Genomic DNA, 17,655 nt, shown 5'->3' with positions numbered 1-17,655 from the left:
CAATCAAATAAATCATTATGAATGTTTCTGAAAAAAAATCCAGACACTACTACCAAATCAGAATGAAACTTATTCCTTAAAAATTTAATAATTACAATCTAAATTGTTATTTACTTACATGTACTTAGCTCCATGTCTTAATTTAACTGAAGTCAGTTTATCTTCCAAGTAACTAGCTGATTCATTTGAAATAACCTTTGGAAAACCCTAAATTTTCACATGCAAAAAAAAAAAAAAAAAAAAACCCGAGAGTTTTATTCTAAAAATATTTTTAATAATTTAAATTACAGTCAAACTTGATTATAAGGAGCATCAGGGGAGGGGCAAAATTTCCTTGTTATAACCGTTACTCACTATACCAGTGATGAGTTAAATCTGCCTCCTATTTTTTAAATTCTCAATAACTTGATAAAAATATAGATATAAAAAACAAAAGAAATATGAGAGAAAAAAAACAATACAGTATTAGCATATACCTACATATTATTTGTATTAATATGCTTGTATTCAGTTTTTAAATCAATCCAGCTAACTGTTACATACAAAATCATCGTGTCCAAATTGTTTAGCAAATTTACCCACTTGGGCCTGTAAGATTGGACCATCTATTGAAAATCCAGCACTTCTTTGTGTAGTAAACCATTGAAGCAATACTTCATCTGCATTTGCAACCTCTCACTTTCTAAATTTTTTTTTTTTTTTTTTTTTTATCGGTTATGTTCTTTTCCAGTGCCGATATGTAAACATATTTATTCTTCCACAATGTCATTACTGTTGAAGAGGACAAAAACATTTTACACACTTCAACATTTTTTGTACCACGTTCTAACTCATGAATAATTTTGACTTTTTCACGAACCAAGAGACACTTTCTTTTGTTAGTAGACATGTTTCCAAAGGAAGGGTTTGTTTCTAACTGATTTTATTTAAAATGACAGTAAAGTGATCTACATACAAAGTTCTTAGAAGTCCCAAAATGCATACAAGTTCTCAGAAGTCCCAAAATAAATTTATGGTTCAGTGAACACAAGACATGTAGACATGTATAGTATCTTATGTAGGACGGCACCTGAACGTCAGTTCATCTCTGCCTTTGTACACTGTGATGATTACAGAAAGCACTGTAAAAGGCCAGAAATGTGTGTAATATTATGTTCGTGCAGTGTATGTGTTGTTGTGTTGTTTAGTGTTTCTGGCCATTTTGTCACCAGGCAGGCGATCAGCTGGAAGGCCTACCCAGTGTCCGTCTACACAACGGGGAGGTAGACCACAACTACGCATGTATTGCGGCCGCCCTCCAAACCCTCTGGTTTACCAGCTCTTACTGCCCTAATATCAGAGCAAAAAAAAAAATATATATATATATATATATATATACATATTTAAAAAAATTTTTTTTTTTAAATATGTATCCCAATGACCAATCTGGCAGCCTGTCTGCACTGCTCAGAAAAGGAACCAGGAAAAATAAATAAGTAAATAAATACCAATAGAAAGTGAATAAAAAAAAAATAAATAATAAATAAAAAAATAATAAAATAAAAATAAAATAAATAGTAAAAAATAAAAATATTTTTATTTTTTTTATTTAATAAAAAAATAAAAATAAATAAATAAAAAATAAAATATAAAAAATTAAAAGGAAAAAAAAAAAGAGAGAGAAGCAAGAGTCTCCACTACGAAGGCTAAGAGGTATACTGTAGTTGAGTGAGAAGGCTTTTCCGGCAATCAAAAGCATTACGAGCAAATTCTTGCAGGGACTGGAAATTCTCTGGTGTTCAGGAAGTCCGGCTCATTTCCAGGGACAGTGATACAAGTGGAGGGAATAAGGTTCTGTCGAAGATCTAGGTATTGATGGCAGTGGTATAAAATATGTTCTCAGTCTTCTGGGTCGCCATGATGAAGCCTTTCTTCATTCTGATGAACCCTTTCTTCGTAAAAAAATAACTTTATTCCCCTCACCAGACTTGTTGCCCCTCTCTGTACTCATTCTAGCAACTCTACATCTTTCCTAAAATGTGGCTTCCAGACCTGTACACGTACTCAAGGTGTGGCCTGACCACCATCTTATACAAGGGAAAATCACCTCCTTATCACGGATTGCAAAATTCCTGTATATTGTTGACAAGTCCCAATGACCAATCTGGCAGCCTGTCTGCACTGCTCAGAAAACTTCATATCTCATTGCACAATTACCACCAATTCTGTTTTATTCTCCACTACCCTGAGTGTAACACCACCCAGTTGGTACATTTCTGTGGGATTGCTGCTACCCATATGTAGTCGATTTGAATTGTTAATGTTAGACTTCAGTTCTCATTTCTCAGCCCATCTGCCCAACTTTTCCAGATATTGTTGCGGCGACACAGTAGTAGTAGTAGTAGTGGCATGTGATGCAAGAAAGCAAGTGTATGAGCTTATGCAGCATCAGCCAAAAAAAAAAATTTCACACAACCATTCCCTTTAAATATTTGTCCAGTTCCTCCTTAAATTTATTTAACCTATCAACTTCTACAATGACAGAAGGAAGTTTGTTCCAGCAATTAACCACCCGCTGGCTAAAGGCAAATTTCCACACATCTATTCTACATATGTCTTTCCTTAATTTGAATTTATGCCCCCCTTAGGTTCGTAATCTGAACAAGTGGAAGAATCCCTTCAGAATTCAGTGTGCTCAACCTATACAAGGACTTATACACCTCAATCAGATCACCGCACAGGAGCCTAGTCTCCAGCCACTGCAATTTGCAGAACTTCAACCTCTCTCTTGGCAAGAGGACCCCTTCGTTCCCCTCGCCAATCTTGTTGCCCTTCTCTGTATACGCTCAAGCAAATCTACATCCTTCCTAAAATGAGGCCTCCAGACCTGTACGCAGTACTCATCAAGGTGTGGCCTGACCATTGCCTTATACAGAGGGACATTCACCTCCTTTTCCCTGCTAGCAAAATTCCTATATATCATTGACAAAAACCCATGATCTCCCTGGCAGCCTATCTACACTGCTCAGAAAACATCATATCAAACTGCACAATTACTTCCAGGTCTTTTTCATTTTCTACCACCTTAAGTGTAGTACCACACAGTTGGTATGTTTCTCTGGGGTTACTTCTACCAATATGCAGTACTTTGCATTTGTCAAGGTTAAACTTCAGTTGCCACTTCTCAGGCAATCTGCCCAAATTTTCTAGATTCTGTTGCAGTAGCACACTGCCATTACTGTCATTAACACCCCGGCCAACATTTATATCATCTGCAAACTTCGACACTAAGCCTTATATATACCTTCATGAATATCATTGATAAATATACAAAACAACAGTGGACCCAACACTGAAACCTGTGGAACTCCACTAATAACATTAGTCCACGAAGAAGAGCACCCATTGATTACCACCTGCTGTCTTCTCCCACTCAACCATTCTTTTATCCATTGTAGCAACTTACCCTTAATACTATTCTGCTCCAATTTGTACAGTAGTCTTCCATTTGCAACAGAATCAAAGCTTTCCTGAACTTCAATATTTGATATCAGTTATTTTTTGCATCCAGTTCCTCTGTAACCATATCATAATATCCTATCAAATTTGTCAGACAAGACTTTCCCTTAACAAACCCATGCTGTGTCTGAATTATTGTTGCAGTCTTGTCTAAATGATTCTGCAATGCATCTTTAACCAGTGACTCCATTATTTTACCCGGTACAGAAGTTAAATTAACTGGTTAGTAATTACTCGGGTCACCCCTTTGTGAATTGATACATTTGCACTTCTCCAGTATGTGGGGGACCTCCATTACTATCATTAATGCTCTCATAATTATGGCTAAGGGTTTGCTTAGTTCCTTTGCCGCCTCCTTTAATATAACTGGATAGATCCTATCCACCCCAGGTGCCTTTCTTAGGTTTAACTTCAACAATTTCTCCTCCACATTGCTCTCAGTTATTACAAAATCATTAAGCACCTGCTACAATTTGATAACCATCTGGCATTTTCAAACCTTAATAACCCCTCAGGTGTGAATGTAGATGCAAAATACTCATTCAATTTGTTTGCTATCTGAGCAGGATCATCAACAGTCGAACCATCGATATCAAGTGGACCAATCAGATTCATCCCCTTGCTTTTAGAGTTTATATAAGTAAAGAAATACTTGCTGTTTTTCTTAGCATCCTTTGGCAAGGACTTCTCGTAATCTGGCTTCGCCTGCCTAACCTTCTTTGTGACTAGATTACAGACTAGCTTATATCTGCCACAGGCTTCTGTGCCGCCTGATAATTTATAAAAATGCATCCCATGCATTTTACTTCTCTGTCCTGAGTCTCATTAGTTCATTTGATAACCATTTTAGGCCTAAACCTTGAACAATATTTTTTAATAGGTATGAAACTTTTAGTATCTTCCACGATGATTCCTTGAATGCTTCCCACTTAGAATTTGCTGTTGACCAATATATAAATTAAAGTTTAAACAAAGTAAATGGGGACAATGTAATATAGAGTACAACATAACTAGTATTGAAGTCTGTTAAAAATTAATAAAAGCTAAATTAATAAATAAAATTAATACATTAATAAATAAAAATTGATAAAATAATAAAGGAAAAAATAATTAAAAAATTAATAATTAAAAAAATAAAAAAATAATAAAGAAAAGACTGTCCCACAAGAGTGAGTGCGACAGTACATGTGAACAGGCGAAGTTTTTACGGCTCCAGCAAATAGGGAAGTTTTTGCTTTTTTATTGACTTAAATTGGCATATTAATTTATTTTTTAGAGTTGCTTTATATTCCTAGTAACAATACTTTAGTTTAAATTGAATTTAGATAGAGATTTTGTATGTTATTACTTAGTATCGGTAAGGGCATCAAATCCACGTGTGGACAGCTTTTGCAGCTCCCACAAACGAAAAGTTTTTAATTATACTTAGCCGCTTTATTGACTTAATTATTAGATTAGATTATTTTCTATAAGTGGCTCATAGACCAAGTCGGGCTCCGTGGTTTATTTTGAATTTAGATAGCGCGATTTGGAAAGTAAATAGAGTCTCGTATCTGTAGCTTAACCATTCGTAACTTGCCGCCATTGTTATACGATACGTGTGCTAGCGTAAGGTTTAACGGAAAACTAGATAGCGTAAGATTTAACAGAAACTAGATCGAGAGTATAGTAGTATCAATTAATCAGTAAAATTTATTAATCTTATTAAATTTCATTGTCAACTGAATTGTACTTTTTTAACTAAATAAATATAGCGATCTAGTTATTACAAATGTAACATCAGAAATTAATACATAAGTTGACAGGGAATAAGAAAGTCATATAACGTAACTCGGAGATAATATACGATACCAAAATACATATATATAGTGTTATAACTGTATTGGGATATAGGTTTACGGTTATATTTTGTATTGGAATTTTATTGAACTTGAATAGAAATCATGACTCAGACCAGATTAGCAAAGCAAAAGGCTCAAACTAGTGGAAGTGCTGTGGCTCAGGGAAGAGATGGGGGCAGTTGTCCTCTGAATCACAGTCTATTGAAATGCACTGCTTGTTTGATGTTTGTGGAGCAATCAGAATGGGACATGATATTGCCAAGGGGAATGTCTTTGTGTGCGCGCGCAATGTAAGGAGTGCGAGAAAATCAGGCGCCAACTCGGCATTGTTATGGGCTTATATGAGAGCTTGAGGGACAGGGTGGATACTCTTGAAGGATTTAAATTGAGGTACTCATCAAGTTTTCAGCTGCCCACATCAATGCCAGAGCTTGCACTTGAACATCACACAAACAGCAGCAAACCCAAGGCAGAATGCACTGGTCCCAAAGGAACTAGTTGTTGTAGGTGACTCTATTGTCAGGGAAACAGGGAAGATATTGTGCAAAAAGGATAGATGGAACAGGACCAGGGTATGTCTGCCAGGGGCAAAGGTTGATGACATTGTAGGGGAGATATCATTCTTTAAGGGCCCAAAGTGTGATATTGTTTTACAAGTTGGCACTAATGATATTAAGAGTAGGAGACCGGCAGAATTACTTAATGAATACAAGACAATGCTGAAACAAAGCTGTGAGTTAGGGTTGAATTTGAAAGTGTCTGCAATTCTGCCCAGACACGATAGGAGGGAGTATATGATGAAAGCCTTGTCAATCAATTCTGCCCTGTGCAAGTCTCAAGGTATAGAATTTTTCTCAGCCTGATCTGTGCTTGTTAACAGGAGAGACTTCTTCTACAGGGATGGGATACACTTAAATAGAAAGGGTGCAAGAATATTTGCTGATGCTATCGAGGCAGAGTTAGGTGGGTCAGAAAACTGCTAGCTTGGGGGGATACACGGACTAATAGATTAAATTAACAATAGCTGCTGGCAGAGGTAAAAGTGATTCTTGCACTACTTCTATTGAAATGCAATTGAGCAGCAGCCTGGAAAGCAAGGCAATCGAAATTTACAGGACTACTGGGAGTCATAGCAGAACAAGTAAATACATCGGCTCTGTTAGGGTAACTAAGAGTAGAAACAGGTGCATGTATACTTGCATGTACACCAATGCTAGGAGTATAGTTAATAAATTCGATGAGCTTGAAATGCTAGGAAAGACATCAAAGGCAGATACTGCTGGGATATCAGTATATATAACTTATGTCTGTGTTGGTGTCACACAGACATAAGCAGTGCAGAACTGGAATTTGGGGAGTACAATGTGTACAGAAAGGATAGACAGGACTGGAAGGGAGGAGGGGTTATGCTGTTAATTAAGAAACGCATAAAATCTAAGGAAGAGCATCCAATTGATGTGGGTGGACAATGCTATGTTGAGTCTGGTGAGACATAAGCACTGGGAAAAGAAAAATGAGAGTAGGTGTGTGTTATAGGCCTAATGAATCTGATGAGTATAATGAGCAATTGTGCAGAGAAATAGAGTGGGCCAGTAAATTAGAGTGTCTTATAATGTTGGATTTTAATTTCCTGAATAATGACTGGAATTTGTGGGTTGGTCACTCACACACCAGCAAGTCTTTTGTGGATTTATTTGATGATTGTTTTCTACAGCAGCATGTTCGGGAGGCAACTAGAGGGGTTTTTTTTTTTTTTTTTGATTTGGTAGTTGTTGGCGCATCGGCTTCTGTGGCCATATTGCACCTCCCAAGGTTTTTGCAGTGCTTTGATCCAAGCCCGAGGCGGGAATCAAACCCGTGACCTTTGGGTTGCCGGGCAGGTACTTTACCCACTCGGCTAGCCCGGTCGGCTGCAACTAGAGGGAGTAATAGGCTTGATCTGATTATCAGTAGTGATTCTTCATGCATCAAGAATCTGCAGATAAAGGAACCACTAGGTGGCAGTGATCACAGTGTGCTGAAGTGGGATTTACTCCAAGAGGTAACTACCATCAAGGGTAAAGGAAGGGTTTTTTTCCTTTCGTAAAGGTTGCTAAAGCTATCGAGGCAGTGTGAATGGGATTCTCTAGACAGAGGTGAATGGGATTCTTGCACAACTTCTATTAGAATAAGTAGCGACCTGGAGCGAGGGGTGTTGGGAGTTTCAGGGACGGATGGCAGTCATCGTGAAATAGATGGGTATATGGGATGTGTTAGGGTAACCAGAAATGGGAATAGGAGCATGTATGCTTGCATGTATACCAATGCTAGAAGTATAGTAAATAAATTTGATGAATTTGAAGTGTTGGTTAAGACATCAAAGGCGGATACTGTTGGGATAGCAGAGACGTCGTGTCACACAGATATAAGGTATGCAGAACTGGAATTTGGGGAGTACAACATCTACAGAAAGGATAGACAGGATAGGAAGGGAAGAGGTGTTATACTGTTAATTAAGAAAAACATAAAATCAAAAGAAGTGCACCCAGTTGATATAGATGAACAGTGCAATGTTGAGTTAGTTTGGTGTGACATAAGCACTGCGAAAGCAAAAATAAGAGTAGGAGTGTGTTATAGGCCTAATGACTCGAATGAACAATTGTACAGAGAAATAGAGTGGGCTAGTAAATCAGAATGTCTTATAATGGGGGATTTTAACTTCCGAGATATTGACTGGAACTTGTGGGTTGGTCACTCACACACTAGTAAGACTTTTGTGGATTTATTGGATGATTGTTTTCTGCAACAGCATGTTCGAGAGGCAACCAGAGAGAGTAATACTCTTGATCTGGTTATCAGCAGTGATCACTTGTGTATTAAGAATTTGCAGATAAAGGAACCACTAGGTGGCAGTGATCACAGTGTACTGATGTGGGATTTACTTAAAGATTTAATTACCATCAGGGGTAAAGGAAAGGGTTTTTGCTTCCATAAAGGTGAGTACAGTGGTCTCAGAAAGTTTTTAAATTCTGTACAGTGGGATCAACTGACGACGTTACCAACAGTAAATTCAAAGTGGGAAGCATTCAAGGAATTAATCGTGGATGCTACTAAACGTTTCTACCTATTAAGAAATATTGTTCAAGGTTTAGGCCTAAATGGTTATCAAATGAACTAATGAGACTCTTAACAGAGAAGAAAAATGCATGGGACGCATATAAATTAACAAGCGACTCGGAAACTTTTGGCAGATATAAGCTGGTATGTAATCAGGTCACAAAGGAGGTTAGTCAGGCGAAGGCATATTATGAGAAATCTGTGGCAAAAGATGCTAAGAAAAACAGCAAGGATTTCTTTATTTATATAAACTCTAAAAGGAAGGGGATGAATCTGATCGGTCCACTTGACATCGATGGTTCGACTGTTAATGATCTGCTCAGATAGCAAACAAACTGAATGAGTATTTTGCATCTACATTCACACATGAAAAATTATTAAGGTTTGAAAATGGCAGAAGGTTATCAAATTGTATCATCATCATCATCAGCCATTTTCAATCCACTGCAGGATGAAGGCCTCTCCAGCAACTTTCCAGTTCCTTCTGTTTTGAGCACCGACCATCTATTTACTACCCAAAACCTCATGAATTTCATCTATACATGTCCACCTTTGTCTTCCAGGTTTTCTTCTAGCTTCTCTTGGATACCATTCTGTTATTTTCTTAGTCCATCTGTCATGTCTTCGAGCTATGTGTCCTGCCCAAGACCATTTTAGTTCTTTAGTTTTGATAAGAATGTCCTTTACTTGAGTTTGCTACCTAATCCATGTGTTTCTCTTCTTATCTAACAGTCTGATTACCAGTATAATTCGTTCCATTCTTCGTTGTGTAGTTCTCAGCTTCTGTTCCATTCTTTTGGTGAGTGCCCAAGTTTCACTTCCATAAGTCATGGTGGGGAGTATACACTGATTCATTATTTTACGTTTCAGACAAACTGGGATACTGCTCTTCAGTATGTGACTATATTTCCTGAATGCTATCCATCCAAAATTTATTCTTCTCTTGACTTCCAGCCATTTATCATTATTACAGCTAATAACTTGTCCCAGATAAGTATATGACTCCACCTTTTCAATTACTGCGCCTTCCATCATTATTTCCCTTTCCGTGGCATACTTGTTCATCATTACTTTTGTTTTAGCCATATTCATCTTTAGTCCAAAATCCTTACTAACTGTGCATAACTGATTAAGATTTTCTTCTAATTCTTTAGGATCGTGACTTATGACCACAATGTCATCTGCAAATCGTAAATGGTTTCGGTATTCTCCGTTCACATTGACTCCTTTCTGCGACCAGTCTAATCTTCTGAAAGCTTCCTCAAGGGCAGCAATAAACAGCTTCGGAGATATTGTGTCTCCCTGTCAAACTTCTTTCTCGATTTTAAATTTCCTACTGTCTTTGTCTAGTCTAATAAAGGAGGTAGCACCCATATATTTTCTTCAAAATCATAATATATGGGGTATCTATACCTTGTCTTTCCAGTGCCTGAAACATTGCCTTATGCTGTATGGAGTCAAATGCCTTTTCATAATCCACAAATGCCAGGCATAATGGTGTTTTATATTCATTTGCTTTCTCCATCAGCTGTGATATTACGTGAAGATGATCCGTAGTTGAGAATCCTGTCCTAAAGCCAGCTTGCTCTTTCGGTTGATTCTCATCAAGTATTCTTTCTAATCTGTTAGTAATGACCCTTGTGAACAACTTGTAGATGTGGGATAACAAGCTAATTGGTCTATAATTTCCAATTTCTGATTTATCTCCTTTCTTATGCAGCAAAACTATGATTGCATTATTCCACTGCTTAGGCGTCACACCTTTTCTAATGCACATTGTGAAGAGCCTTGCCAGTTTTTGTGTTATGTCTCTTCCTCCCAATTTTAACAACTCTACAGTAACTTCATCTTCCCCCGGGGCTTTCCGATTCTTCATTTTCTTCAATGCATGTTCTACCTCATCAGGAAGAATATCGGGTATGTCGTATGTGTTGCTACTTTGCAATCCATCTTCCCCACTGCTGGTATCATTCCCTCGCTCCTTGTATAATTCTCTATAGTAGTCTTCTGCTATTTGAATTATGCCTTCTCTGCTGTTTATAAGTACACCATTGCTATTCTTCAGTTTCAGTATCATTTGTCTTTCTGTATTACTGCTCATGGCTGCTGATTTAAATCCTTTGTTTTCCCTTAATGCTTGTTCTACTTTTCTTGTGTTAAATCTTCTTATGTCCTCTCTGAGTCTCTTTCTAATGGCTTTGCATAACTCAGTATACTCAATTTTCTCCCTGTCAGTGTTTTTCTTGCTCTTCATTTTTCACCTTCAGTTCATCACAACAAGTGTTTCTTGACTAATTTTTTCTTCTTTGGATTTCTTTTTCCCTATAGGTTTCTTGGGCTTTATCACTTTCAGAAAGTTGTAATATTCCTCGTCGATATCTTGGTCCTGAGCAGTCTGCAGAAGCTCAAACTTGTTCTTAAGTTCCAGTACATACTGCTTTTTCTCCTCCTCTGTTATCTCAAAGATCTTTGTATTATTTACTCGAGTCAGTTTTTTCCTTTCCTACATCTATATCAAGTGTACATCTTACCATTCTGTGATCACTTCCAACATTTACCTTATTCAGGACGGTAACATCATTCACAATATATCTTCTGTTAGTGAGGATGAAGTCGATTTCATTAGTTGTTAATCCATTTGGACTCTTCCATGTCCACTTTCTGTTCACCCTTTTCTTGAAAAAAGTGTTCATTACTGACAGTCCTTGAGATTCTGCAAATTCCACAAGTCTTTCACCTCTTTTATTTCTTTCACCAATTCCAAAATTTCCTATAGTTCCACTTTCTGCACTGTTTTGTCTTTTTCCAACCTTAGCATTGAAGTCCCCCATAATAATAGTGTAGTGGGGTTTTTGCTTATCTAGAAGACTCTCAATTTCGGTGTATATTTCTTCAACCTCTTCATCATCATGGCTCGATGTTGGTGCATAAATCATTATAATCTTTAGCTTGTACCTCTTAGAAATCTTGAGTATTAGTCTTGACACCCTTGGTGATGTACTTTTGAATTCCAAAATGTTGATTTTAAAATCTTTATGGACAAGAAACCCAACTCCACCTTCACTCCTTTCACTGTTTCCATTGGTGTACAGCAGATTTCCACTTGATAAACTTATAAGTGATTCATTTCTAATTCTTGTTTCAGCCAAGCCGATGATATTCCAATTCACATTTTCTAATTCCTTTTCCAGCTCTAATATCCTGTCTTCACCATTGAGTGATCGTACGTTATAACAATGGATAAAAGGATGGTTAAGTGGGAGAAGACAGCGGGTGGTAATCAATCGGTGCTGCTCTTCATGGACTAATGTTATTAGTGGAGTCCCACAGGGTTCGGTGTTGGCTAATGGCTTTGGCTTTTTTTTTTTAGGAGCATTAGCAACTAAGGCCATATTGCTCCGAGAAATGCGGTGGTCATTCCTTGACCTTCCCGCATCCTCCGTATTTGGTGGTGACGGGCTCGAAGTTCGGTGTTGGGTCCACTGTTGTTTTGTATATTTATCAATGATATCAATGAAGGTATATCAGGCTTAATGTCGAAGTTTTCAGATGATACAAAGGTTGGCAGGGTTTTTAATGACAGTAATGGCAGTGTGCTACTGCAACAGGATCTAGATAATTTGGGCAGATGGGCTAAGAAGAGACAACTGAAGTTTAATCTTGACAAATACAAAGTACTGCATATGGGTAGAAGTAACCCCAGAGAAATGTACCAACTGTGTGGTACTACACTTAAGGTGGTAGAAAATGAAAAAGACCTGGGAGTAATTGTGCAGTCAGATATAAAGTTTTTTGCACAATGCGGACAGGCTGCCAGGGCAGGTCATGGGGTTTTGTCAATGATATATAGGAATTTTGCTAGCAGGGAAGAGGAGGTGATTGTCCCTCTGTATAAGGCAATGGTCAGGCCACGTCTTGAATACTGCGTACAGGTCTGGAGGCCTCATTTTAGGAAGAATGTAGATTTGCTTGAGTGTGTACAGAGACGGGCAACAAGATTGGTGAGGGGAACGAAAGGCTCCTCTTGCCAAGAGAGAGAGGTTGAAGTTCTGCAAATTGCAGTGGCTGGAGACTAGGCACCTGCACGGTGATCTGATTGAGGTATATAAGGCTTGAATGGGTTGAGCACGCTGAATTCTGATTTAAGGGGACATAAATTCAAATGAAAAACAGATATGCGGAAATTTGCCTTTAGCCAGCGGGTGGTTAACTGCTGGAATAAATTTCCATCTGTCGTTGTGGAAGTTGATAGGTTGAATAAATTTAAGGAGGAACTGGACAGGCATTTGGAGGGAATGGTGTGATTTTTTTTTTTTGGCTGATGCTGCATAAGCTCATACACTTGCTTTCTTGCATCACATGCCACTAATACTACTACTACTACTATGGTGGCCTGAGACAGTATTTAAATTCTATACGGTGGAACCAACTGATGATGTTACCAAAAGCAAATTCAAAATGGGAAGCATTCAAAGAATTAATCTTGGAAGCTACTATTCTTTTCATACCAACAAAGAGATTTAGGCCTAAATGGATTTAGGCCTGTTCGAGATTTAGGCCTAAATGGATGTCAGTTGAACTAATTAGACATGTGACAGAGAAGAAAAATGCATGGGATACATATAAATTACCATGTGACACAGAAGCCTATGATAGGTATAAGCTGGTCATAACCAAGTTAGGCAGGCGAAGGCAGATTACGAGAAATCTTTGGAAAATGATGCAAAGAAAAACAGCAAAGAGTTCTTTACTTATATAAACTCTAGAAGGAAGGGGATGAATCGGATTGGTTCACTTGATATCAATGGTTCAACTGTCGGTGATCCTGATCAGGTAGCTAACAAATTAAATGAATATTTTGCATCGACATTCACAAGTGAGGAGTTATTCGGGGAGGGGAATGCCAGAGGTGTATTCAACTCTGGCAGTAAGCTAGATAATCTTATAATAACTGAGACTAAAGTGAAGGAGATATTGTTGAAGATAATCAGTGAAATCTACCAGTTATATTAAAGGAGGCAGTAAAGGATGTAAACAAACCCTTATCCATAATTATGAGAGCTTCACTGGACTCAGGGGAGGTATCCATGGACTGGAGATGTGCAAATTTACCATAGCCCACAAAGGAGGATCAAAGGGAGACACAGGATAATTACAGACCTGTTAGTTTAACTTCTGTTCCAGGGAAATTAATGGAGGCACTGGTTAAAGAAGCATTTAAGTTTAAAGAAGTAGGATCATCTTCAGTTATATTTCGGGCACAGCATGGGTTTGTTAAGTGGAAGTCTTGTCTGACTAATTTGATTGGATACTATGATGTAGTCACAAAGGAACTGGATGCAAAACTTTGATATGATATTTTTGGATCTTAGAAAAGCCTTTGACACTGTTGCATATGGAAGACTGCTGCACAAATTGGAGCAGTGTGGCGTTGGAGGCAAATTGCTGCTATGGATAAAGGGATGGTTGAGTGGGAGAAGACGGAGAGTGGTAATCAATGGGCACTGCTCTTCGTGGACTAATCTTATTAGTGGAGTCCCTCAGGATTCAGTGTTGGGTCCATTGTTGTTTTCTGTATTTATAAATGATATTGATGATAGTACATCAGGCTTATGTCCAAGTTTGCAGATGATACGAAGGTTGGCAGGGTTGTTAATGACAGTACACTGCTGCAACAGGATCTAGAAAAGTTGAGCAGATGGGCTGAGAGGTGGCAAATGAAGTTTAACATTGACAAATGTAAAGTAGTACATATGGGAAGCAGTAATCCCAGAGTAACATATCAACTCTGTGGTACCACACAGACAGTGGTAGAGAATGAAAAAGACCCGGGGGTAATTGTGCAGGCAGATATGAAGTTTTGTGAGGAGTGCAGACAGTCTGCAAGAGTAGCTCATGGAGTCTTGTCAATAATATACAGGAATGTTTCTAGCAGGGATAAGGAGGTGATTATCCCCTTGTATAAGGCAATAGTCAGGTTCCACTTTGAATACTGTATACAGGTCTGGAGGCCTCATTTTAAAAAGGATGTAGAGCTGTTGGAACGAGTACAGAGAAGGGCAACAAGATTAGTGAATGGAACAAAGGGTTGCTCTTATGAAGGATGGATTAAGTTTTGCAAATTACAGTGTCTGGAGACTAGGCACCTGCAAGGTGATCTGATTGAGGTGTATAAAGCCTAGAATGGGTTGAACATGCTCGATGGGGATGGGATTCTTCCTCTTGCTCAGAATAATCACCTGAAAGGGCATAAATTCAAATTGAGGAAAGACGGTTGTAGGATAGATGTGCGGAAGTTTGCCTTTAGCCAGCGGGTAGTTGGTTGGTGGAACAGACTTCCATCCTTTGTTGTGGAAGTTGATAGCCTAAATAAATTTAAGGCTGGGCTGGACAGGTATTTGGAAAGAATGGAGGGGTGAAGTGGGAGAGGTTTTTTTTTTTTTGGCTGATGCTGCATAAGCTTGCTTTCTTGTATCATGTGCCAATGCTAATAAAGGCTAAAGGTTTCAGCACATGTTGATAGTTTTCATGTAATTAAAGATTATCTGTAGATATGCAAGTGTCCAGATATTAATGGCAGGGCAGAGTATGTTGATATGGTTAAATACACAGCTATACATACCTGAAAGTTTTCAGATTTAATATCGGCATCAACATAAGAAAACAGACGATTCGTTGGTTTGTCACCAGTTTTGTTCATTTGTATAATTTTTTCATGATAGCTGTTCTCTAAGAATCCTTGGCAATTGCTTTTATTGCAATAGTACTCCAATTCATGCTGAAATGATAAATTATTTCACAATAAAAAATTATAACATTAACTAGATTCTTCTAAAAATTTAATTAAACTTTTATTAAAATTTTTTAATTTTATTTTAATGATCTATTCGTAGGAAAGTTTCTCTCCTTTAAAAGATGCACCTTTCTCATTAAGATGATAATGCAGAGTACATCAAATTTTAAAATTACGAATACTTTACATGCGTGAGAAGAAGAGGAATATTATGTGGGTTATTAGGGATTGGCTAAAAGTAGAGGTGTCAAACACGCGGCCCGCAGGCCACACACAGCTCACAACACTCCTGAGTATGGTCCGAATCAGATTAAAATTTAATTGGGAAATATCGAACAAAATAATAAAATACAATAAAACATGGATAATATTTCATTTTAAAACTAAAAATCATAAAATTCTCTTTTGTCCTTGATTTATGAATGCCCTTCAAGTAGGTGAGGCAGCACTTGTTTTTAGAAATGAAAGGAGAGTCACCAGAACAACTTAATGATAAGAAATGTTTCAGGATTTGGCTTTCGCTGTAGATATGTACAACTGAGTTAAAGCTTTTAAGATAAAACTTGGACTTTGGGAAAAGCAACTGAAAATTGTGATTTGACTCATTTTCCTACATGTAAAAATGATCAGGATTCATTTGGTTCTTTTAATTTCAGCATGTATGCCTCAAATATTCAGGAATTATTATTTTAATTTGAAAGGCAATTTGAAGGATTCAAGATGTGTGAAAACAATTTTTTACTATTTAATGTTCCATTTTCTTTTGATGTTGAGAAAGCAACAAGTAACATTCAAATGGAACTTGTTGAAATTCAGTATAACACAATGCGAAAAAATTTTTTTATTTTGTTGCACAGAGCATTAAACTACAATACATAAATAAGCTTTCGGCTGGATGGCAGCCTTCATCGGATTAAAATACTTGAATGGCAGTTGGAAGAGAGATGCACTGCCAGGATGGTGCGTGAGGCGCGTGGTTAATTGTTTGTTGATGTTTGTGGCTGTGACGTATGGTGGTGACGGCCAGCGTTTGTCTATGGATAGAATTACTGACTCTGTGATGGGATTAACTTGACAACCACTGTTCCTGTTCATAGAGGTATCCGAGCATTTTACATTTAACGATTCCAACCAGGTACGCCTTAGGTAATGGTGGGACCTGTCCACAACCACGACATCGCAGTGTGGGTCGATGTCATGGTGGGTTGTCCAGACATGCTCGGCGATAGCTGAGTGTTCCACATCTGCCAAACAGATCGCCCTTTTATGTTGTGAGAGGCGTTTCTCGAGTCGACGTCCAGTCTCTCCAAAGTAGCAGCTCGTGCAGTCACGGCAAGAGATGCGATAGACCAAACCGCTCTGTAGAAGGGTGGGGACAGGTTCTTTTATGTTGGAAATGAGAGAACGCAGTTTCTTGCCTGGGAGTTGGATGCACTTTATCCCACGTGATCCGTTTGTCTATGGAATCTATGGAATTTCTGTTGTGATATCTTTTGTATTATTTTGAATCTACTCGATATTAAAACAAAATTATGTTTCTTTTTATCTATAGTTCTTAACTGATTTGCAGGTATATGTTAATAAATACATATAAATATTGAAAACCAATGCATTTTCAAGTCAAGTCAATATGCTGTCCACACTTATCCTCATATATGGTTTTGTGGCCCCCATTCCTATTTCAGTTTGAGACCTATGGTTTAGAGAAATCATGCCTGGTATAGATTGTTACTTTCTGGAACAGCTATATGGGCATTGAGAATGGAAAATATTAAAAGACTGGAAATTTTTGAGATGAGGGTATGGAGAAGGATGGAAAAGATAAGATGGATCACTAGAATAAGAAACAAGATGGTTTTGAGAAAGGTGGGTGAGAAGAGATGTTTGACTGAAATAATCAGATGGCAGAAGAGAAACTGGAATAGACATATGTTGTAAGGTGAAGGGTTGGTGAAGGATGTGATGAAGGGAAACGTTGAGTGGAAAAGGCCAGGGGAAAATTGAGAAAAACTATGACAGACAACTTAAGAAGGGATGGTGCATATGGGGAGATGAAGAGGAGGACTGAAGATAGGCAGATACAGAGAAGTAGTTGTTGACTGTATGCCTGAGCCCACCCTTGGCAGAGCACTGATGATGATGATACAGGACACAGGATATTTGTTAACCAAGGTAAATTTTAAATTCAATTCTTGACCTTTTCATGATTTTATCCTTATATGTTAAACACAAGCAACAAACAAACAGTGATAGAATTCTGAATGGGAATAGCCAAATACAGAATGCTATCAGTTTTTATAAAAAGTAGATGCTGGGAAGTAGTAGTACTGATAATGTACCGAAGAACTTCAACAATTTTAACATTGCCATATATATATATATTTTTTTTTTTTACTTAACAATATCAGTTACTGAGTCCATCAACTC

The 17,655-nt window shown here is 37.7% G+C and overlaps 1 protein-coding gene across 3 annotated transcripts in view; it reads right to left on the bottom strand.

Moving 5' to 3' along the window:
* LOC150085169 (tectonic-like complex member MKS1) overlaps positions 1-17,655 on the bottom strand; it is a 502,024-nt gene that overhangs the window by 256,020 nt on the left and 228,349 nt on the right. For all 3 annotated transcript variants that reach the window (XR_016546919.1, XM_090373059.1, XM_090373060.1), the window contains 2 exons: positions 15,058-15,213; positions 119-207 (listed from right to left, as the gene is read on the bottom strand). Coding sequence is in view for 2 of the 3 variants with exons in the window: in XM_090373059.1 (XP_090229185.1) it covers positions 119-207; positions 15,058-15,213 (245 nt within the window). In the remaining variant the exon portion in view is untranslated. The remainder of the gene's footprint in view (positions 1-118; positions 208-15,057; positions 15,214-17,655) is intronic.

This window comes from Mastigoproctus giganteus, chromosome 5 (assembly GCF_048544385.1).
Source record: "Mastigoproctus giganteus isolate SK-2022 chromosome 5, ASM4854438v1, whole genome shotgun sequence".
Lineage (NCBI taxonomy): Eukaryota > Metazoa > Arthropoda > Arachnida > Uropygi > Thelyphonidae > Mastigoproctus > Mastigoproctus giganteus.
Note: the sequence above shows the minus strand (reverse complement) of the source record. Positions and strands in the feature narration are given on the sequence as shown.